This window comes from Mustelus asterias, chromosome 28 (assembly GCF_964213995.1).
Source record: "Mustelus asterias chromosome 28, sMusAst1.hap1.1, whole genome shotgun sequence".
Taxonomy (NCBI): Eukaryota; Metazoa; Chordata; class Chondrichthyes; order Carcharhiniformes; family Triakidae; genus Mustelus; species Mustelus asterias.
Genome location: NC_135828.1, coordinates 19,360,565 through 19,384,108, shown reverse-complemented (window position 1 = coordinate 19,384,108; position 23,544 = coordinate 19,360,565). Strand labels below are relative to the sequence as shown.

General features: G+C 48.9%; 1 protein-coding gene across 1 annotated transcript in view; it reads right to left on the bottom strand.

Moving 5' to 3' along the window:
* Positions 1-20,450, bottom strand: part of arhgap22a (Rho GTPase activating protein 22a) — a 271,703-nt gene extending 251,253 nt beyond the window's left edge. The window contains exon 1 of the mRNA XM_078199641.1: positions 20,253-20,450. Coding sequence (XP_078055767.1) covers positions 20,253-20,438 — 186 coding nt within the window. The 5' untranslated portion in view covers positions 20,439-20,450. The remainder of the gene's footprint in view (positions 1-20,252) is intronic.
* Between the last annotated feature and the right edge of the window lie 3,094 nt (positions 20,451-23,544).

Below are 23,544 nucleotides of genomic sequence, written 5' to 3'. Positions count from 1 at the left end.
CTTGTCACCTGACCTGCACACAGTGTTCATTTTCTCCTTCCTAAGGCTGTGAGCTTGAGTAAAAAAAAAATTATTTAAGGTACACTAACATTGCAACCTAAAGGGTGGATTTTAAACTTCTACCTTTCATCTGCTCCTTGTGACTCATTGGGCGGAAATTTCCAGTCACGCTTGACCCAAAACCGAAAAATCCCACCCAAGATCAAGGAACCCTTGCATGGCCACCCCCTGCCCACTACATTTCCCATGGCGGGCAGGATGGGAAATCCTCCCCCCCCCCCATTATCTATTACATGAGCTGGACAAGGCATTCCAGAACATTCCGGGGGTGCTTCTTTGCAGAGGTGCAATTATAGACATGTTGGACAAGTCGCTGGCTGGCCAGCATTTATTGCCCATCCCCAGTTGATTTGATTTGATTTATTGTCACATGTATTGGTATACGGTGAAAAGTATTGTTTCTTGCACGCTATACATACAAAGCATACCATTCATAGAGTACACGGGGAGAAGGAAAGGAGAGAGTGCAGAATGTAGTGTTACAGTCATAGCTAAGGTGCAGAGAAAGATCAACTTAATGCAAGGTAGGTCCATTCAAAAGTCTGATTCCCTTGGAGGGCAGTTGAAAGTCAACCACATTGCTGTGGCTCTGGAGTCACATGTAGGCCAGACCGGGTAAGGACGGCAGATTTCCTTCCCTAAAGGACATTAGTGAACCAGATGGATTTTTCCGACAATCGACAATGGGTTCATGGTCATCAGTAGATTCTTAATTCCAGATATCTTTTAATTGAATTCAAATTCCACCGCCTGCCGTGGCGGGATTCGAACCCGGGTCCCCAGGACATTAGCTGAGTTTCCGGATCAATAGTGCATTGATAATACCACTCGGCCATCGCCTCCTCAGACATTTCGTAAGATGTCTTGCTGAATCTCGTGGAGTAAGGTTACACCTTCCTTGGTGTGAATAATAGCTTCTGTCAGTGGGGGTCTGAATGAAGAAGGCCTGTCAAAGTTTAACCTGAGCTGCATTAGCAACCTTAATGGAGTCCGGGTAGAAATTCAGACTGAGTGTATGTACACTGATGGTATCAGTAACATCTCAAAGTGCATTGTGCATATCTCAAAATTGACATCTGTAGTTTCGATGGTTTTTGGATATAGACACAGCCAACTGTGCTGGGGAAGTGTTTTACAATTCTGTCTTATCTTTGACACCTGGCTTTGAGTCCAGCTGAGACAAATAGGATGGAAATTCCTCCCCTTTGATGATGAATATAAGGTCACAAGGGAAGCAGTCTGCAGGCAGCCTCTATCTGTATGTGTGAATCTACAATATTACTAATTAGGCTTTCACACGCTGGGGTACTGTTGGAAATGGAAATAGCACTCTGCAGCAGTCGGGTGCTGTAGCTCTAAGGCACTGGTTAGATGTTGCACATGTAGCACCACCGACAGAGTTCTAACCTTTTCCAGGCGCTAAGGCCCGGATTGTCACTGAGTCCGGTTGAATCGGGAGCCCTTTAATAATGAGCAGGCCAGTCCCGATTTCGGGATTTCCGACCAACCCCATTCCAGGCTGTCAAACGTGGGACTGCTTGTGCTGGCTGGTTCCCGGTCTGTAGCCTGCATCCTGCAATCCTGACCTGACCGGATCCAATGTGGAGATACAGTTTTCAGGGAGTTGGGCCAGGTTTTTAAAGTGTCACGGCCCCTTCAGAGGAGTCGCGAACCCTAGTATGCATGGGGGGACCTTTAAAAAGGTAAGTTCGAAAGGTTTCCCCATGCCACATTATGCCCACCACCCATCCAGAGAATTATAGAATCCCTACAGTGCAGAAGGAGGCCATTCGGCCCATCAAGTCTGCACCCACCACAATCCCACCCAGCCTCCATCCCCATAACCCCATGCACCTATCCTAGCTAGTCCCCCTGACACCAAAGGGCAATTGAGGATGGCCAACCCACCTAACCTACACATCTTTGGACGGTGGGAGGAAACCAGAGAACCTGGAGGAAACCCACGCAGACACGGGGAGAATGTGCAAACTCCACACAGACAGTGACCCAAGCCGGGAATCGAACCCGGGTCCCTGGCGCTGTAAGGCAGCAGTGTGAACCACTCTGCCACCATGTTGCTCCACTGTGCCACCATGCTGCCCCTTATGTCATCTCTTGCCCCCAATGCCAAGCTCTTCCTTTCCAAGCACTCTCATGCTCCCATGCCAAGTTACATGGCATGGGCAGCACAGTGACACAGTGGTTAGCACTGCTGCCTCACAGTGCCAGGAACCCGGGTTCGATTCCCGGCCTTGGGTCACTGTCTGTATGGAGTCTGCATGTCCTCCCCGTGTCTGCGTGGGTTTCCTCCGGATGCTCCGGTTTCCTCCCACAGTCCAAAGACATGTGGGTTAGGTGGATTGGCCATGCTAAATTGCTCCTTAGTGTCAGGGGGACTAGCTAGGATAAACGCATGGCGTTATGGGGATGGGGCCTGGGTGGGATTGTGGTCAGTGCAGACTCAATGGGCCGAATGGCCTCCTTCTGCACTGTAGGATTCTATGATTCTAAATCCCCACCCATCCCTATATCCCCTCATACCCCCAATGCCAACCTTTTCCTTTCCCAGCACTCCCATGTTCTCTTATGCCCCCCCCCCCCCAAGCCAAGTTACAGCCCCACTCACCCCTATGTCCTTTCAAGCCCCCAATGCCAAGCTCTCTCCTTCCATTCACCCCTAAGAGCCTTTGATAATATTTTGAAGAAGAGCAGGGGAGATCCTGCAGGCGGCTTGGTTAGTATTTATGTCATCCCCTAAAAAGGATTACCTGGTCATTGCTTGTCACAGGAGTTTAATTGGCTGTGGTGTTTCCCACATATAACAGTGACAGCACTTGAAAAATATTTCAATACTGGAAAGTACTTTTGGACATCCTGAAGTTGTGAAATAATTATGCATCTTTGGATTGCAGGAGGAAACCGGAGCACCTGGAGGAAACCCATGCGGACACGGGGAGAATGTGCAAACTCCACCAAGTCTGGGAATCGAACCCAGGTCCCTGGCGCTATGAGGCAGCAGTGCTAACCACCGTGCCACTGCGTCACCCAACATTTATCATGTCTAATTTATGTTTACAACAGATGGTGGACTTTGCGGAAACACCAAGATTACATTAGAAACAGTGGGCGGGATTTTCCGGCTGCGTTCACCCAAGACCAGAAAATCCCACCTGATGTCAACGGACCTTTGCATGGTCCACTCCCCGCCCACCATGATACCCGTGGCGGGCGGGACAGGAATATTCTGCCTGAAAGATTTGTTGCCTTGACGTGTGAGCAGTGGGTGAGGCCTGAAACTACTTTACAGATTTGTGCTGGTCAATCTTTCCTTTCCTTTTCTCTGAAAGGCTCTTCACTCCGCAAATTGCATTTGCGACTTGTTTTGGAATGATTTCTGATTGGAAAGTTCTGTGTTTTGTCCCAGTTACCACCCTGTGTGGGGCCCCCATGGTGCGTTGCCTGGCCTAAAACCTCATTAAAGGAGGAGGGCTTGTGTCGAGTCAGCGAGTAAGGTTAATGCAGACTAAATGACTGATGAACAAGGACACATCAATCTATTTAACTTTAGTAATCGTACTCCCAGCAGTGACGGCAACTGTCTGGATCGATATGACCCGTGGATCCAGGAGTTCACCCTCTTTCTGCTTTCACTCAGCGGAGTTTTATTTCATAGGCCTCAAATGTGTTGAAGCTAGTTTTCCATAACCACTGATAATAATTCAGAAATGCGATGGAAAGTGCTCACTGCACATTTAACCCTGTTCTGTGGCCGGAATTCTCCGACCTCGCCTGTATTTTTTACAGTCACAGCACTTAAACAGTTAAACACTCAATAAACTGGCAAGAAAATTCTAAAAACATTACACCTGTTGTGGTCAACCAAGCAGCAGCAAAAGAGAGCAGCCACTCTGCCATCTTACTGGACTGTAACAGTGCCGTTCCAAAGGGGCACAGTAAGAAGTCTCACAACACCAGGTTAAAGTCCAACAGGTTTATTTGGTATCAAGAGCTTTCGGAGCACTGCTCCTTCATCACATCGTTCCAAAGGGGGTGCGGGAACAGAGAGATTTGGACATAAATGGGCGGCACGGTAGCACAGTGGTTAGCACTGCTGCTTCACAGCTCCAGGACCTGGGTTCGATTCCCGGCTTGGGTCACTGTCTGTGTGGAGTTTGCACATTCTCCTCGTGTCTGCGTGGGTTTCCTCCGGATGCTCCAGTTTCCTCCCACAGTCCAAAGATGTGCGGGTTAGGTTGATTGACCATGCTAAAAATTGCCGTTAGTGTCCTGAGATGCGTAGGTTAGAGGGATTAGTGGGTAAAATCTGTAGGGATATGGGGGTAGGGCCTGGGTGGGATTGTGGTCGGTGCAGACTCAATGGGCCGAATGGCCTCTTTCTGTACTGTAGGGTTTCTATGATTTCTATGATAAATCATTGATAGTTGCAGGACAGGTTTTTAAAAAAGTTTTATTTATTAGTGCCACAAGTAACACTGTAAAGAAGTTATTATGAAAAATCCCCTAGTCGCCACACTCTGGCCCCTGTTCGGGTACACTGAGGGAGAATTTACCATTGATTTGATTTTGATTTGATTTGATTTATTATTGTCACAAGTATTACTATACAGTGAAAAGTATTGTTTCTTGTGCGCTAGACAGACAAAGCATACCGTTCATAGAGAAGGAAAGGAGAGAGTGCAGAATGTAGTGTTACAGTCATAGCCAGGGTGTAGAGAAAGATCAACTTAATGCGAGGTAGGTCCATTCAAAAGTCTGATGGTACATTTGTAAAAGTTGGTGAGAGTCGTAGCGTGGTCAATGCATCTAATCAGCAGGTCTTTGGGTGGAAATTGGAGCACCCGGAGGAAACCCGGGCAGACACGGGGAGAATGTGCAAACTCCACACAGATAGTGGCCCAAGCCAGGAATCGAACCCGGCTCCCTGGCGCTGTGAGGCAGCAGTGCTAACCATTCTATCACTATATCACATTTTAAGGTTAACCCTCAAACTATGACCCCTAGTTCTGATCTCCCCCACCATTGGGAGTCTTAGACTCCCCAACTGAGTAGAAATAATTTCTCACTATCAACCTGATCTGTTGCCCTGCATTTCTTAACCGCTTAACCTTCTGACCTCCAGAGAACACAACTCTGTATTATGTAATCTACTCACTAGTCTAGGTCGTCGATTGGGAAACAGTTTCTCTTCATGCCTCCATTTGAATTCTTCATGATTTTGAACACGTCTAACAATCTCCCTTCAACTTTATCCCCTCTAAAGAGAATTATATTCACTGGAGTTTAGAAGAGTGAGAGGGGATCTCATAGAAACTTACAAAATTCTAACAGGGTTAGGCAGGGTAGATTCAGAAAGAATGTTCCCGATGGTCGGGGAGTCCAGAACTAGGGGTCATAGTTTGAGGATAGGGGGATAAACCTTTTAGGACTGAGGTGAAGAGAAATTTCTTCACCCAGAGAGTGGTGAATGTGTGGAATTCACCATCACAGAATGTAGTTGAGGCCAAAACGTTGTGTGATTTCAAGAAGAATTTAGATATAGCTCTTGGGGCTAAAGGGACCGAGGGATATGGGGGGAAGGGGGATCAGGATATTGAACTTGATGATCAGCCATGATCAAAATGAATGGCGGAGCAGGCTTGAAGGGCTGAATGGCCTCCTCCTGCTTCTAGTTTCTATGTTTCTATGTTTACACAAGCCAGGGAAAGATGCTGAACAGCTTCCAACTCCTCGGCTCCAGATGAATATTGAGGATCTCCTATCAGGACAGAGTGTGGAAGTATTTCACTGTGGGGGAGATCCCCAGTACATTTGTCTTCTTGAGTCAGTTGAGACTCTGTTGGCTGGGCCATGTCAGCCAAATCAATCAACTTACTAAAGGGATCAAGGGATATGGGAGGGAAGGGGGAATCAGGATATTGAATTCGAAGATCAGCCATGATCAAAATGAATGGCAGAACAGGAACGAAGGGCCGAATGGCCTACTCCTGCTTCTAGTTTCCATGTTTCCACGTTTCTCACAAACCTGGCTTCCCCAGAATGAATTCTTCATCCTTGGAAACATTCCAATGAAACGTATCCATGCAGGGTGACTTCTGAGACTGAGGTCACGTACCAACCGACTCAAGAACAGCTTCTTCCCTGCTGCCATCAGACTTTTGAATGGACCTACCTCGCATTAAGTTGATCTTTCTCTACACCCTAGCTATGACTGTAACAGTACATTCTGCACTCTCGCCTTTCCTTCTCTATGAACGGTATGCTTTGTCTGTATAGCGTGCAAGAAACAATACTTTTCACTGCATGCTAATACATGTGATATTAATAAATCAAATCAAATCGTTGATCCAGGACTCCACCAACCTATTCAAAATAAACAGGCCACCATCAACTCAAATTTTCTTTTTAGGACTAACATAGAATCATAGAATCCCTACAGTGCAGAAGGAGGCCATTCGGCCCATCAAGTCTGCACCGAGCACAATCCCACCCAGGCCCCATTCCCGCAACCCCACATATTTACCCTACTAATCCTCCTGACACTAAGGGGCAATTTAACTTGGCCAATGCACCTAACCCGCACATCTTTGGACTGGAAACTGGAGCACCCAGACAAAACCCACGCAGACACGGGAAGAATGTGCAAACTCTGCACAGACAGTGACCCAAGCCTGGAATTGAACCCGGGTCCCTGGCGCTATGAGGCAGCAGTGCTAACCACTGTGCCACCGTGCCTCCCATCTTATCGACTTAAGACATTCGAAGAAAATGAAAAGCAAGAGACGCAATTTCTTTTTCAGTGCCCCTGTGAATTCTCTCCCTGATTGCTTTCAATAATTACAGATCTCTTTCATTCTGAGAGATGGGCGGACCGTCCGGGAGACTTGGAGACTCTTGTTTAACCACAGCAAGTCAGTTTGACATCCTTGTTACTGGGCCAGTGAAACCACTTGAGAATTTCTCTGGCAACCATGTTTGAGCACTTGTTTTCAAACGCTGCGCCAACAGTTCTTGCCAGACTTTCTTTCTATCTTTCCGAGCATTCAAATGTGGGGTCTGCGGGTGGAAAAGCTGAGTTTCATTAGTGGGATTAACGAAAAATGATTTTTTTGCTGCATAATGTTTAGGAAGCAACCTCCCAAATGTGTCCCAGAACAAGCTTGCTCAATTAACATTGCAAAAGACTCTGACCTAACAGAGGAAATAAGTAGAATTCCGAACATTTCACTTCTTCTGCCCTGGGGAGCGGCATGTTTCTGGGGAGAAGGCAGCGAGTGTTATTACTGATGTTGCTCCAGGAGTCCTTGGCAGCAGGGTGGCTTCTACTCGTAATCCTCAACAGAGCTAAGAAGTGGAGCTACCAAATCTGCTCCCATGCCAGGGTGAAGGCTGGCATCAGGGGATGGGCAAGCTGAAAGTGAATGAAATGCAGGTCAGGTGAGGTGCCCTCCAAGAAGTGGAGTTGCCGGTGTTGGACTAGGGTAGAGGCACAGTCAGTAGTCTCACAATGCCAGGTTAAAGACCTTAACCTGGTGTAGTGAGGTTACTTACTGTGCCTTCCAAAGAGTTAGCAATCACCCATTAAACAGTGAAGTGACTGTTTGAGGGGAGAAATATTTTCAACCTCAGCCTACCACCTGGCCATGGCTGGATCTCATCCAAGTTAATCATCAAAGCCTTCCCAGCCTGCCAGTTTCACTCAAGCAACACTCCCGATGTAAAACCTGCCTCTGACCCCAGCAAGGTGAAACCAGTGCACTGTTGGGGGAAAGAAAGGAATCCAGGGTTCTTTTTTAATTGGTTCAATCACTTTCCCACCAGATGGGGTGGCACGGTGGCACAGCGGTTAGCGCTGCTCCCTCACAGCGCCAGGGACCCGGGTTTAATTCCGACCTCAGGTCACTGTCTATGTGGAGTTTGCACATTCTCCCCGTGTCTGCGTGGGTTTCCTCCGGGTGCTCCGGTTTCCTCCCACAGTCCAAAGGTGTGCAGGTTAGGTTGATTGGCCATGCTAAATTTGCCCCTTAGTGTCAGGGGGATTAGCAGGGTAAATATGTAGGGTTACGGGGATAGGACCTGGGTGGGATTGTTGCCTTCTTCTGTACTGTAGGATTCTATGATTGGAAGGAGATTTCCCCCACTAAACTTGGAATTCTCCATGGCAAAAGCCAGGAGTGGGAGAGATGATGTCGGGATCCCAGCTCGATGCCAACCTCAGGGAAGGCAATTCCCCACATGCACCGATACCCATCTGCACTCGGCTGTGAGAACTCTGCCCAAGACTTTGACCAATACCCGTTAGGGATGAAAGCCCATTCTCCACACCCTCTCCGGCCAAAATGAGACTCCAGCCACAAGCCAATGGGATTGACTTTAAGCAAGCCATTCCAATCTTGAAACCGCTGCAAAAATTCACGTCAGTGGTTCAAGATGGTGGCCAATCGCCATGTGCCCAGCGCAAATGGGGATGGTCCATAAAGGCCCACCTGTCAAGAACATCTCTGAGTGTGCAGGCAAGCTCTCACTCCCCCGAGTCCAGCCAGATACAAGCCAAGCAATTCAAACAATTTTCTGCTGTTGGAACCCACAACACAGTTGCCAGTTATTGACCAGCAGTTACAGTGTGAATACAGCCAGAGACAGGGCCTGATGGATAAGGCACTGGCCTCCTAAGTCAGGGATTGTAGGTTTGAGTCCCATCTGGGGTGAGGCTGTTTTTCCCTCGCTTAGCCTACAATTTGGGGTGGCATGGTGGCACAGTGGTTAGCACTACTGCCTCACAGCGCCAGAGACCCGGGTTCAATTCCGGCCTCGGGTCACTGTCTGTGCGGAGTTTGCACATTCTTCCTGTGTCTGCGTGGGCTTCCTCCAGGTGCACCGGTTTCCTCTTGCAGTCCAAAAGACGTGCGGGTTAGGTTGATTGACCGTACTGGCATTGATTTGCCGGCAAGACCTCAGAAAGGGCAATTTAAATATTTATGACACTAATGAAATGTCATTAGTGAGTCCTGGATGATACTCACTTGGACTTAGCCCCTCATTGGGTCGAGGTCCTCACCAACAAGGATCACGTATCAAGGGGTGTGCGGGGGTGGAGGGGGGGGGATGCGGGTAGACCAGCACAGGGAGTGATTGGCGGTGGGTCCCGATGTTCGTAGGAGAGAGTGGCAGGAGATGGGAGATAGGGACGTCTGTGCAATGGCACCTCTAGAGGTCAGCAGCTGGCTTCACCGGCGAGATTACCGTCCCTCCCCCTACTGGCGAGAATCACATCCTAGCTCTTTTTGTTAACTAAGTGCCATATGACTGCACCTGGGAGCTCGCCCCAAAAATCGGTGCAATTCTTTCCCGTTTTCACGCTTGCTCGGCACTGAGAATTTTTTTCCCATTAAATTCCACCCTCTTACACATTAAGCTGCCTTCCCATAGCTGAGATTGTATCTGAAGCAAGAGGATCAGATTACTGTGTTGTGAGAACTCCCGGGTACCCGTTAATCCCAGCAGTTACTTAATTGCACGTTCCAACTTCCTCAAGCTACCATCAACTGCCTTGTCAACCTTTTCCCATGAGCACACTCTGTCGCCAGGTACATGACTTGAAGAGCTTGCAATCTGATGTGCAATTCTCAAAGCAAATGTAAACATCCACACGGTTGCCCTCACTGCCACTGACTGGGTTTGACTGATTGATAAATTGGGAGATCGGAATAGCTTTACCCGGATTTTGAATTTCCCATCAAAGTATTTGAAAGGTGAAGTGGGATCATCAAAAGTTGAATAAGTGCAACAGAATTAATTTATGGGTAAAGGTACCAACCTATAATTCTCAAAAAACACTGATTCACAGCTTCAGAAACCTTGCCACCATCCCATGAAATTCAGGGTCATAAAGTGAAAAATAAACCCGAATAAAGGCATCTACATAAACCTAACGGGGGCGATGCTCACAAAAAATTTTTAAATGTCAAATTTGCGTAAAAACTGGAGTAAATCCCCCTGGGTTTTTCAGCCGGATTTTCAAAATGAATCTCTGAGCACTGCAGAGCGCCCGAGTGTGAATCACACTGAAAATCGGTTGGTGGGACCAATTCCCGCTGGAGAGACCGGCAGCACAGCGCTGAGTGGGCCATTGTGCATGTGGCAATCTGTCAGTGCCAAAATCGACACATGTGCAGTGGGCCCTGTCTGCCGGCTTCCCGATCGCTGGCCAGCCCCGCGACCCCTGCGTCGCTGACCCTCCGCCTCCCCGTGGCCAGATCGTTGCCCCCCCCACCCCCACCGATCCTGTCTGGCCTTCCATTCTCCTCCCCCCCTCGCAGCCCCCCCGCAGTCCTGACCCACCCTCCAGCATCCCCGAACCGCCCCCCAAGCAAGCTGACACTGCCCCCCCCCCCCCCCGCCCCACCCGATGGCCAGCCCCGATCGTTGGCTTCCATCCCTCTGCTCGTGATCTGTATGCAGAGTGGCAGCAGGACGCTGAGTGGCAGCAGGAAGGCCCCCCTCCCACCTTCACCGATCACCCCCCAGAGGCCACCCCTCCCCCCCCCAACCAATAGAGCCTGAATCCTTGGCACTGCTCCCTGCCTGGTGGGCAGTGCCAAGGTGCCCCCCAGACATTGGCACTTTGCCCCTTGGGCAGTGCCAGGGAGCCCAGGCTGGCACTGCCAAGGTGGCAATGCCCAAGGGGCACCCGCCCTGGCGCCCAACCTTCTGGGGGGTCCCTACTGCCCCCATTTCACTCCAGCGGAGTCGGGCCACCAGCTCCCCGCAGGTGGAGAGCTATAGTAAACCTCACTGGAGTGAAATACTCCTCGCAGGGGGTGCAGGGAGGCTAGCAGGCCTGGAGAACTCAGTCCTGGGCCCGCTAGTGCCACTTAAATTACATCTCAATTATCTTCTGCATCTCCGTGCCGATTTCTGGTGCGGAGCTGACGGCGCAGGAAATCCGGTGCTGGGAGATACGTGGGGGCCCGGACATCCAGTGGGGATCCCGCGAATGAGACGCTGTGAGAGTCTCCAGGCCCGCTGCGCTAAAAAAGCAGTGCAGCGGGATGGGAAAATCACCCGCAATATATTAAATTGTTCTCAATCACAATCCGAACTTCTGTTACTTTTTCCCAATGAATGCTGAGATTCAATGGCCTCAAACTTGAGAGACACAAAGGAATAGTTACAATGAGAGTGCAGTGGGACATAGACTTGTGTGGTGGCACAGTGGCATGGTGGTTAGCACTGCTGCCTCACAGCGCGCAGGGAGCCGCGTTCAATTCCCGGCTCGGGTCACTGTCGGTGCAGAGTTTGCACATTCTCCCCGTGTCTGTGTGGGTTTCCTCCGGGTTCCTCTCACATTCCAAAGCTTTTATTAACAGGGGGTTGGAGTTTAAGCGCCGTGGGGTTATGCTGCAACTGTACTGGACCTTGGTGAGACCACATTTGGAATATTGTGTGCAGTTCTGGTCACCTCACTATAAGAAGGATGTGGAAGCGCTGGAAAGAGTGCAGAGGAGATTTACCAGGATGCTGCCTGGTTTGGAGGGTAGGTCTTATGAGGAAAGGTTGAGGGAGCTAGGGCTTTTCTCTCTGGAGTGGAGGAGGTAGAGGGGAGACTTAATAGAGGTTTATAAAATGATGAAGGGGATAGATAGAGTCAACGTTCAAAGACTATTTGCTCGGATGGATGGAGCTATTACAAGGGGGCATAACTATAGGGTTCATGGTGGGAGATATAGGAAGGATGTCCGAGGTAGGTTCTTTACTCAGAGAGTGGTTGGGGTGTGGAATGGACTGCCTGCAGTGATAGTGGAGTCAGACACTTTAGGAACATTTAAGCGGTTATTGGATAGGCACATGGAGCACACCAGGATGATAGGGAGTGGGATAGCTTGATCTTGGTTTCAGATAAAGCTCGGCACAACATTGTGGGCCGAAGGGCCTGTCCTGTGCTGTACTGTTCTATGTTCTATGTTCTAGATGTGCAGGTTAGGTGGATTGGCCATGTTAAATTCTCCCTCAGTGTCAGGGGCACTAGCTACGGTAAATATGTGGGGCTACGGGGATAGGGCCTGGGTGGGATTGTGGTCGGTGCAGACTCGATGGGCCAAATGGCCTCCTTTCATAGGTATTGTATTATATTTGCCATGACTTAGACTGCAAACAGTACATTAGTTGTATTTTTATCAGGCAAAAATAGAGTCCTATAAATATATTTGTTTAATTATAATTACAATGTTCATAACTTTGAAAGGAAGAAACAAATTCTGCAAATTGGATATCTCTGGTGTTGTGTGGGGTGGGATTTTAGGGCCTCACTCATCCCAAACCCAAGAAAATCACACCCAAAGTCAATGAACCTTCCCATGGTCCGTCCCTTGCCTGCTCCGATTCCCGTAGCGGGCTGGGTGTTAAAATTCCGGCCTAGATTTTTTTAACACGCTTTTTGGTTATATTTTCCAACATTTTGAAGTATGCGATACATTTTAAATATCTACATGGCACCACAGCGACATCTCTGGGAAGAAGAAGCAACTTGTTTCAGGAACAGAGAATCTTAGGAGCAGGAGAAGGCCATTCAGCCCATCGAGTCTGCTCTGCTATTGAATACAATAATGGCTGATCATCCATTTCAATGCCTTTTCTCCCATACCATCCCCATATCATAGAATCCCGACAGTGCAGAAGGAGGCCATTCGGCCCATCGAGCCTGCACCGACAACAAGCCCACTCAGGCCCCAGCCTCGCCACTCCACACCTTACCCTGCTAATCCCCCTGACACTAAGGGGCAATTTAGCATGGCCAGTGACCTAACTTGCACGCCTTTGGAGCGTGGAAAGAAACTGGAGCATCCGGAGGAAACCCATGCAGACACGGGGAGAATGTGCAAACTCCACACAGATGGTCACCCGAGGCCAGAATCGAACCCGGGTCCCTGGCGCTGTGCAGTGCCAACCACTGTGCCATTGTGCCACCCCAATTAATGAGGAATGATATCCACATACAATGATACTTTATGGTCAAGACTGTTTCCCAGACTTCCTGGCTGCTCCTGGTTGCTGTGACCATGAAAGCTTGTTTATGGCAAAGACCATTTCTGATAACGTTGCACTTTCAAATGTGGTCAATTTGTAAGTTCATCCCAGAATTCCCAGCTGAGTCTAAAATGTGGCCAAGTTATCTTAATTCAGCTTTAAAGCTTAGCATAATTAGTTAGATGGGCAGAATTACCTTAAAATGAAGCTGTTTAACTGATGCAAACCATAAGCAGATCCCACACTGACTAACACGAGAATCATATCACAGAATGTGGTTGTGATACAGTACCAGACATCGCAGTGCTAATAGGCGAGCTTCCCCAGTTAACAATAAGAGAACCTAAAGTGGGATGTCTTCTAATTTAAGAACCACATTTATGAGAAGTGCCTATAAACCTAAAAGAAACCTTTCTCTTCCCCAACACTCTCAACATCCTTTGTTTATTCATCAATGATTTGATCGATTCCGGTACATGTTGCCTCGCATTAGGGAACTGGAGCTTTAAATAGACACTTCATTTGACAATGTCAAGTCAATACTGCAGTGCTCGACTAGACCTCTCGTTGCAGAGGCATCGACACACACTGCCTTTGCTACACCCTGGCAGCATGTAGGGCTGAATGGAGAGCTTGAACACAAAGAGCACTGGGAAAGAAAGGACGAGAGAATATCTCCACCGTACATTGCAATATAGATGTCTCAATTTAACAAGTGAATGTGATCAGTAATCTCTTGGGTTCTATTTATCATTTATCCTGTGTATTCAAGGCACTTCTACAGGGAACTGCCGTGTCCTGATAAATATATTCGAAAAGTGAATTAATAAGCATGCTCTGGTGTCTAATGGGAGTAATCTAATGCTTCAGTTGTGATTAAAATCCCCGTGGGCAGGTTGACCTTTGTTGGAAGAACATTGGATGTACAGATATCTCAATTAGTGCTCCATATAAAGTATAAAGTAAAGTAAATTCATTAGTCACAAGTAGGCTTACATTAACACTGCGAAAATCCCCTAGTAGCCACACTCCGGTGCCAGTTTGGGTACACTGATGGAGAATTTAGCATGGCCAATTGAGTTCGCACCAACCACAATCCCACCCAGGCCCTATCCCCGTAATCCCATGTATTTACCCTAGCTAGTCCCCCTGACACTAAGGGGCAATCCACCTAACCCGCACATCTTTTGGACTGTGGGAGGAAACCGGAGCACCCGGAGGAAACCCACCCAGATGCGGGGAGAATGTGCAGACTCCGCACAGACAGTGCCCCAAACCGGGAATCGAACCCGGGTCCCTGGTGTTGTGAGGCAGCAGTGCTAACCACTGTGCCATCTTGTATCTTAACAACTGTACCGATGAGCACACCTCCTCGTGCCAGATGTGACTGCTAATTAACATTGGGAAATTGGCTTAATTAATTTGACATTTCATATCTGGTGAGGCATTGTGTGCCGGTAAAACATCACCAACTGCTCATCCTTTCCTTGGGGTAAATCCCCTCCCTTTGGAGATACCAATGCATACTTGGGTCTCAACAGTGCTTAGTACTGCTCAATAATTTCTCAACAGTAACGATGGCTGGGATTTTCCAGCCCTTCCCACAAGCAGGATCTTCTGATCTTCCGTTCCTGCCAAAAGTTGACACCCCCCCTCCCGGCAATGTGCTGGGTTTCCAGGCCAGGCTGGTAAGCCGTGCAATTGGCCATAGACTTCGACAGGACTGGAAGATCCCACCGATGGCCAATACCCTCGTCACCTCTGCCTACGGGAAATCCCGCGGTGGGTGGCGAGAGGGGTGGTGCTGGGGAAATTCCAGCCAACAACTCCATTTACATAGCGCCTTTAATGCAAAACATCCCAAGGCGCTTTGTAGGAGCTTAATCAGTAAGACATTGACACTGTCGAAGAAGGAGATGTTAGATCAGGTGATCAACAAGTTAGGTTTTAAGGAGCATCTTAAAAAAGAGGGGGAGAGGTCCTTCTAAATTGTCGTTTAGTCACCTGCAATGTCCCGGTGGCTAACCTTCAGCAGTGAATGGCAGAGAAAGAACGCTTGGTGTTGTGTCTCACATCTCATCTCCATTGAACATTATTAGACAATTTAATTGGGCAGAGCATGGCAGGTTTATCGACGTGCCAACTGGCCATGTCCTCCTTCCATTTTGGTGAAAGTATGTCGAGAATAGTGCAGTGCGAAAGCTTCCCAAGTCCTTCACTACAGGGTAGCAGTGTTGGAGGAAGTGAAGCCAAAGTTTAAAATTGTGAAGGAAAATGCAGGGTGGAAGGTTTATAGAATCACAGAATCTCTACAATGTGGAAGGAGGCCATTTGGCCCATCGAATCTCTGACAGAGCATGTTACCCAGGTATCTCCGTAATCCCATGCATTTACCCTGCTAATCCTCCTAACCTACACAACTTGAGACACTAAGGGGCAATTTAGCATGGCTAATCCCCCTAACCTACACATCTTGGGACAGTAAGGGGCAATTTAGCATGGCTGATCTACCTAACCTGCACATCTTTGGACTGTGGGAGGAAACCGGAGGAAACCCACGCAGACAGGGGGAGAACGCGCAAACTCCACACAGACAGCGACCCAAGCCGGGAATTGAACCCGGGTCCCTGGCGCTGTGAGGCAGCAGTGCTAACCACTGTGCCACCGTGCCGCACTATTTAGTGCAGGATGGAGCAAATGCGAGGGAGGGGGTCACAGGCTCGGTACTCCAGTTTGCCCTTCTTCGAGTTAGCCACTGGACAGGAACTTGCTTGACAATTACTTGGATTGGTGGCAAAAAATTTAATTGGCTGGAATTGGCAAGCGGGACCGGAGAATCCCGCCAGCCGGAGCCGTTGGAGAATTCCGGCCAATGAATCGGCATTCTCATCCCTGATCTCTGCCGAGGAATGTTTCGGTTTGGACATTGGGAGAAGATGTGAGCGAGTTTGGACCTGACAATCACAATGTTAGGCATTGGATAGTTATTGTCTTGGATGTCAGCTGAGGATTGGTCACAGGGACACAATGCCAGAGAGGTCACCAGCAATTGGGCCCCCACCGCCGCCTTGGAAACCCATTCCCCTCCCCACGCCCAACTTGTTTGACTGCCTTCAGAAGAGGGAAACCCAAGTGAAGCATAGAATCCCTGCGGTGCAGGAGGAAGCCATTCGGTCCATCGAGACTGCACTGGCAACAATCCCACTCAGGCCCTATCCCCATAACCCCACGTATTTACCCTGCTAATTCTTCCCAACACTAAGGGACAATTTAGCAATGGCCAATCCACCTAACCCATACATCTTTGGACTGTGGGAGGAAACTGGAGCACCCAGAGGAAACCCAGGCAGACACAGGGAAATTCCACACAGACAGACACCCAAGGAATTGAACCCGGATCCTTGGCGCTGTGAGGCAGCAGTGTTAACCACTGCGCCACCGTGCTACCCTTTGTGTGTACGTGCACTGTTTCCTTCAGAGGACTTATGATTTTCCACTGAATTGACATGATGACTATTTTCTGGGGCCTGGTCACACACATCAACCAGAAAATTAAAAGTTCAGTTGCAGCTGTTTAAGAATCATCGCATTTGATTTGAAGGGAACAAAAATGGATTAAAATTTCACACTAACCAATTTGAGCATTCTGGATACTGTGTGGACACGTCTCGATGGTGCCATCGCAGGTGTAAATGTATTCAGTGAGGCTAATGATGGCTGGCTTGCTTGGGCATCAATATGATTCCATCACAGTATCACAATATCACAGAATTGTTCCAGTGCAGAAGGAGGCCATTTGGCCCATCGTGTCTGTACCAGCTCACCAAACAAGCATCATGACTTAGTGCCATTCCCCTGCCTTTCCCCCGCACCCCTGCACATTGTTTCTATTCAAATAATCACCCAATGCCCTCTTGAATGCCTCGATTGAACCTGCCTCCACCACACTTCCAGGCAGAACATTCCAGACCCCAACCACTCGCCGGGTGAAAAAGCTTTCCCTCACATCACATTTGCTTCTTTTACAAATCACTTTCAATCTGTGCCCTCTCGTTCTCGATCCTTTTACCAGCGGGAACAGTTTCTCCCTGTCTTACTCTGTCCAGCCCCCTCATGATTTTGAACATCTCCATCAAATCTCCTCTCAGCCTTCGTAGAATCATAGAAATCCTACAGTGCGGAAAGAGGCCATTTGGCCCATCGAGTCTGCACTGACAACAATCCCACCCCCCAGGCCCCTTCCCCACAACCCCATACATTTACCCCGCTAACCTACACATCCCAGGACACTAAGGGCAATTTAGCATGGCCAAATAACCTAACCCACACACCTGTGGAGTGTGGGAGAAAACCAGAGCACCCGGAGGAAACCCACAGAAACACGGGGAGAATGTGCAAACTCCACACAGACAGTGACCCAAGCCAGGAATCGAAACCAGGTCCCTGGCGCTGTGAGGCAGCAGTGCTAACCACTGTGCCACCATGTTGCCTTCTTCTCTCCAAGGAGAACAGTTCCAACCTCTCCAATCTATCCTCACAACTGAAGTTTCTTATCTCTGGAACCAATCTTGTCAACCTCTTCTTCACTCTCTCCAATGCGTTCACACCCATTGATGGGGCTCCACTGCGTGGGGGGCAGTGCCGATCTGGGGGGTGGAGCCTGACCTTCCCTCCAATGATGCCCGATCTTCGATCGTGAAGTCAGGAAACATCTCCCTGTGCAAAATGGCTGCCACCACCTCCCGATTTCAGCCTCACGTCCCACATGACACCACGACATCTGATGTCACGCCGCCGGTGAGGAGCTCCCGACAACCAATCAGGGACAACCTCAGGCCCAGTCCCAGTGAAGACCAATCAGGGCCTGGCAGTGCAATTTAAACGCACCAATCGGCTGAAGACCAGTGTTGTCACGGGTATACGAACTAAGTGCGTGAACAGCGCTCGCTCTCTCTCTCTCTCTCTTGCCTTGGGAACAGCTAAAGAAGTGTAGCTGGGCCGCACCTTTGGGTGCTGAATAAAGCCATTGCAATTGAACAACCGGACTCTGACTCTCTGAGGAAACGAAGGGATCTAACAGCCTTCCCGTAGTGTGGTGCCTAGAACTATACACAATATTCCATCAATGTGGAATCCAGCTAAATGTCTATCAGGAATAAACACCACGGTATTAGAACAAAGAACAAAGAGCAGTATAGCACAGGAACAGGCCCTTCGGCCCTCCAAGCCTGCGCCGATCATGATGCCTGCCTAAATTAAAACTGTATGCGCTTACAGAGTCCGTATCCTTCCATTCCCATCCTATTCATGTATTCGTCTAGTTGCCCCTTAAATGTCGCTATCGTAGTCCCTGCTGACAATGCAGCGATGTGCTCTTCTATTGTGTTGTGATTTAGTGTGAAAGGAAATGAAAAATGCTGACCCTGCCCCACTGTACACCAGTCACCTGTTCGTCCTTCCATTGGTAGCAAGTTGATCAATACTGTAGTTAATAGCTCTGTCTGCCAACACTGAGTTACAACTTTTGAAATGGAAATGACCTTGAGTGGAAGCATTGTCCTCTTGTTGGAGTTTACTGCAACCCCAATGCATTAGATGGTGTAACTCTGCGACTGTAGATTGGATTTAATGGGACTCCAAAGCTTCCGGCCTTCCCCCGCCTCCGCCAGTGGGAAAGTCAGTGGCCAGCCCATCCCCACTCCAGTGACTCACCTCGCCGCCATTTAACCCTGGGAGGGGTGTCCATCGATTCGAGGCGCGACTCCCCACCCGCAATCGAGGCAGGAGTTTTCACCTCCGCGAGCTCTGCCGGCCAATCGAATGAGGCGCAGCAGCACCGCTGGGAGTGGTGGCCACTGCTGGGATTGCAACCAGTCCCTGGTGCAAAATGGCTGGAGCCAGAGTGAAAGGTTAGTGGTGGGGAGCAAGGGGATGGGGTTGGGGGGTGGGGGGGAGGTAGGGTTTGAGGGCGGGGGTGGGCAAGTGGGCATCGCCAGGCTGGAGGGGGGGCGGATCGGGAACGGGGGAGGCCTCTGATGATTCCAGGGAGCTGGTGAAAGAGGCACACCCCTTGCCCGTCACCAGCCCACACGGAAGGTTGCCAGGCTGGACAGTGGGATTGGGTCCATGTCACTGCTGGTTAAATCCATGCAACAGTGGAATGAGCCCTGAAGCGGGCACTGATTGGCCACATGAGGGTCTTAAATGGGCTACAGGTGGGCAGACAGCCTGAGGTTTCCTCAACACATTTAAAAGAATGGCATGAACTGGCAGGTATGTGGTGGGCACGGGACTCATGGTATTTTATAAGCCTTTCCTTCCACAGACCCACTGCCAGTGGGGTCATAAAATCCAGCTCTATATAGGGTGGTATGGTGGCTCAGTGGTTAGCACTGAGTGCCAGGGACCCGGGTTGAATTCCAGCCTTGGGTCACTGTCTGGAAGGTGGGCACAGGACCCAATCCCACTGTGGAGTCTGCACGTTCTCCCCGTGTCTGCATGGGTTTCCTCCAAGTGCTCCAGTTTCCTCCCATAGTCCATTGATGTGTAGCTTCGTTGGATTGGCCATGGTAAATGTGTGGGGTTACAGGGATTGCAGAGCAATGGATGGAGTGCTGTTTCGGAGAGTTGGTGCTGACTCAATGGGTTGAATGGCCTCCTTCTGCACTGTAGGGATTCTAGGGTTCGAAAGCACCAGGCTGTGTTAAATCTTCCAATAAGTCAGCTGGACAGTTAAGATGCAGGGATGGTCAACAGGAATTTCTGAGTATCTCTTTCATAGAATTACATAGAATTCAGTGCAGAAGGAGGCCATTCGGCCCATCGAGTCTGCATCGACCACAATCCCACCCAGGCCCTATCCCCATAACCCCACACATTTACCCTGCTAATCCCCCTGACACAAGGGTTAATTTAGCATGGCCAATCAACCTAACCCGCACATCTGTGTGAGGAAACCGGAGCACCCGGAGGAAACCCACGCAGACACGGGGAGAATGTGCAGACTCCGTACAGACAGTGACCCAAGCCGGGAATCGAACCCGGGTCCCTGGCGCTGTGAGGCAGCAGTGCTAGCCACTGTGCCACCTCTTACAAAGGTCAAAGCGTGGTTTCAGAGCGTTTGCGAGAATGCGGCGCCTCGCCATTACCTGGGGCTTATTCTCTTCCTCGTCTTTGTAAAAGTACAGCTGCTCGCCCCGCAGGACAAACCAGCGTTGCTGCCAGTTCTTCATGATGCTTCTCTGTTTCTTCAGCCATCCCGATTTCAGTGCTTTATCCTGTGGACTGGGGGAGGACGGCCTGCTGGAGACCCGACTCTGCTCTCCCATTACCATGCTTTTAGATCGGGCTGACAAAGACAAGAGTAACAGTGTTAGAGCTGCCAACACACCCTTTCAAACATGCCAATGTCAATATTCAACAGAATGTATCAATACTGAAGTCCGTCTGTGACATAGCCATAGAATTATACAATCTCTACAGTGCAGGAGGAGGCCATTTGGCCCATCGGGCCTGCACCGACCACAATCCCACCCAGGCTCTATCCCCGTAACCCCACATATTTACCCCACTAATGCCCCTGACACTAAGGGGCAATTTAGCACAGCCAATCAACCTAACCCACACACCTTTGGACTGTGGGAGGAAACTGGAGCACCCGGAGGAAACCCACGCAGACACGGGGAGAATGTGCAAACTCCACACAGACAGTGACCCGAGGCTGGAATCAAACCTGCGTCCCTGGTGCTGTGAGGCAGCAGTGCTAACCACTGTGCCACCGTTCCATCCATATGTTCAAATGTTGGAGTACGCAATTATCATCAGTCATTGCCCCATGTGTGGCTCAGCGCCTAACGGGTGGCATGGTGGCACAGTGATTAGCACTGCTGCCTCACAGCACCAGGGACCCGGGTTCGATTCTGGCCTTGGGCGACTGTCTATGTGGAGTTTGCACGTTCTCCCCGGTGGGTTTCCTCCGGGTGCTCTGGTTTCCTCCGACAGTCCAAGGATGTGCGGGTTAGGTTGATTGGCTATGATAAATTGCCCCTTGGCGTCAGGGGGATTAGGAGGGTAAATATGTGGGGTTACGAGGATAGGGCCTGGGTGGGATTGTTGTCGGTGCAGGCCCGATGGGCCAAATGGCCTCCTTCAGCACTGTAGGGATGCTATGATTCTATGATTCTCGTTCCTTATACACTTCCCAGCCATCCCTGAAAAATAATGGCCGAGATTCCCCAGCCTCGCACACCCTGCTGCGGCTGCCAGCGAGAATGGAGAACTTGGCACTCAGCTCTGTTCACTGCGGCGGGACCGGATAATCCCAGCCATGGGCGTGGTTAGAGACTCCGGCCAATGTGGTTGACATTCCTATTGCCAGCCTGAAAGAAATGGATGTCAAATCACATCCACCATGTTGCTTTTTTCCCAATATTTTGGCCCCAAAACTAAATTATTAAAGGAAATAATTGTTAAGATTCTGAAAGAAAGATATCGCCAGTTGAGTTAACAAGGGTTTATTTTTCATGGTTGACCCTCCAGCAATCCTGCCGCACAAGAAGGGGCTTAGAGCTCCGAAAGCTTGTGTGGCTTTTGCTACCAAATAGACCTGTTGGACTTTAACCTGGTGTTGTTAAACTTCGCACAGTGAGGTGTCAGTGTACCTTTAAGAAAGGTTTTTCTTAAACATGATTTCTGCAGCTCACAGCTTCAGTGGTGTCATTGTTGCCGGGTTGTCTACAATGAGTCCTTTTATTGCTACTTAAGTGGTTTAAAGAGGGGGGGGGGTTGTTTATGTTTACTCTGGAATTAGTTTTACGATCCTGCATTGTTAGGAGGACAGTCATATGTTTTTGGACAGTTTTTTTTCATTTTCAGTTGGAGCTGCAGGTTTGAGTTTCAGTTTTAGAAGGGACAGCAAGCTAGAAAGAAGTGTTTTCCCTCTCCCCCCAGTTTTATTTGGAAATTCTGCTGGTGATCTTAAAGCAAGGTTTTGCCTTCATGAGGGAGCAAATTTGCTGTTGCTCGGGGCTGGACCAGGGTCTCTTTGGTGTTTTGGAAGCTGTCTTGTCTTCAAACTGTTCTGAGTCTCAAGAGTATTTGACCGCAGAACTCAACTAACTGCCTCGATCCCAGTATCACGTGAGCATTAGTCTGTGCTGTGTTAGACCTGTGAGAAGCGTCTTTTGTCTATGGGATTGGTTTGATTGGAACATGGTAAATATCTTTGTTAAGGGCTATACATTGTCATGATTGTTTGTTTCTTGTTTGTAATTGATAATTTTCTTACTATACATGTTAACTATATTCTTAAATAAACTTTGTTTGAGAAAAAGCTCCCTAGTGGGTCACTTGAATCATACCTGAAGTGAAACATCTCACGCTCATCTTAGCCAAATTCAAGATGCAAAAATTATGATTCAGGCGGCTTCATAAAACACTTAGGAGTTTCTGACCTGAACCATAATAAGTCAGCGGCGCTGTTTTTCAGAAGGGACACTAATTTATGGTTCCGTTGGCCACTCAGATGTACATAAACAATCCCTTAATATTCCTCAATTGTAAAAACATTCACCATCTACACATTCTGAAGATTTGCCAGCCATGGGCAGTAACAAGGGCTCACAAATCAGATCATCTTTTCTCAATGAACTTTCCACTAGAGGATACTAGATACTGAGAGGGAGCTGGCCACTCAATATCCAATTCTTTGGGTTTGGAAATCAGGTTAAAAATCCTATTTTTATCCTTTAATGGGATGGAAGAATTGCTGGCGAGGCCAGCATTTATTGCCCATTTCTAATTGCCCTTGAGAAGGTGAGCCACCTTCTTGTAATCCATGTGACATAGGTGCACCCACAGTGCTGTTAGGGAGGGCATTCCAGGATTTTGACCTGGTGACAGTGAAGGAATGGCGATATATTTCCTAGTCTGGATGCTGTTTGAAGGGAAAGTTGCAGGTGGTGATTCCTATGCACCCATTGCCCTTGTCCTTCTAGATGGTAGCGGTCATGCGTTTGGAAGGTGATGCTGAAGGAGCCTTGGTGAGTTGCTGCAATGATTTGGTCGATGATACACACTGCTGTAACTGTGCGTCAGTGCTGGATGGAATAAAGACTTAAGGTGGCAGATGGGGGTGCCATTCAATGGGTTGTTTTATCCTGGATGGTGCTGAACTTCTTGAGTGCTGATGGAGCTTTTGATTTGATTTGATTTATTATTGTCACATGTGTTGGGATACAGTGAAAAGTATTGTTTCTTGCGTGCTATACAAAGCATACCGTTCATAGAGAAGGACAGGAGACAGTGCAGGATGTGGTGTTACAGTCATAGCTGGGGTATAGAGAAAAATCAACTAAATGCGAGGTAGGGCCATTCAAAAGTCTGATGGCAGCAGGGAAGAAGCTGTTCTTAAGTCGGATGGTGACCTGACCTCAGACTTTT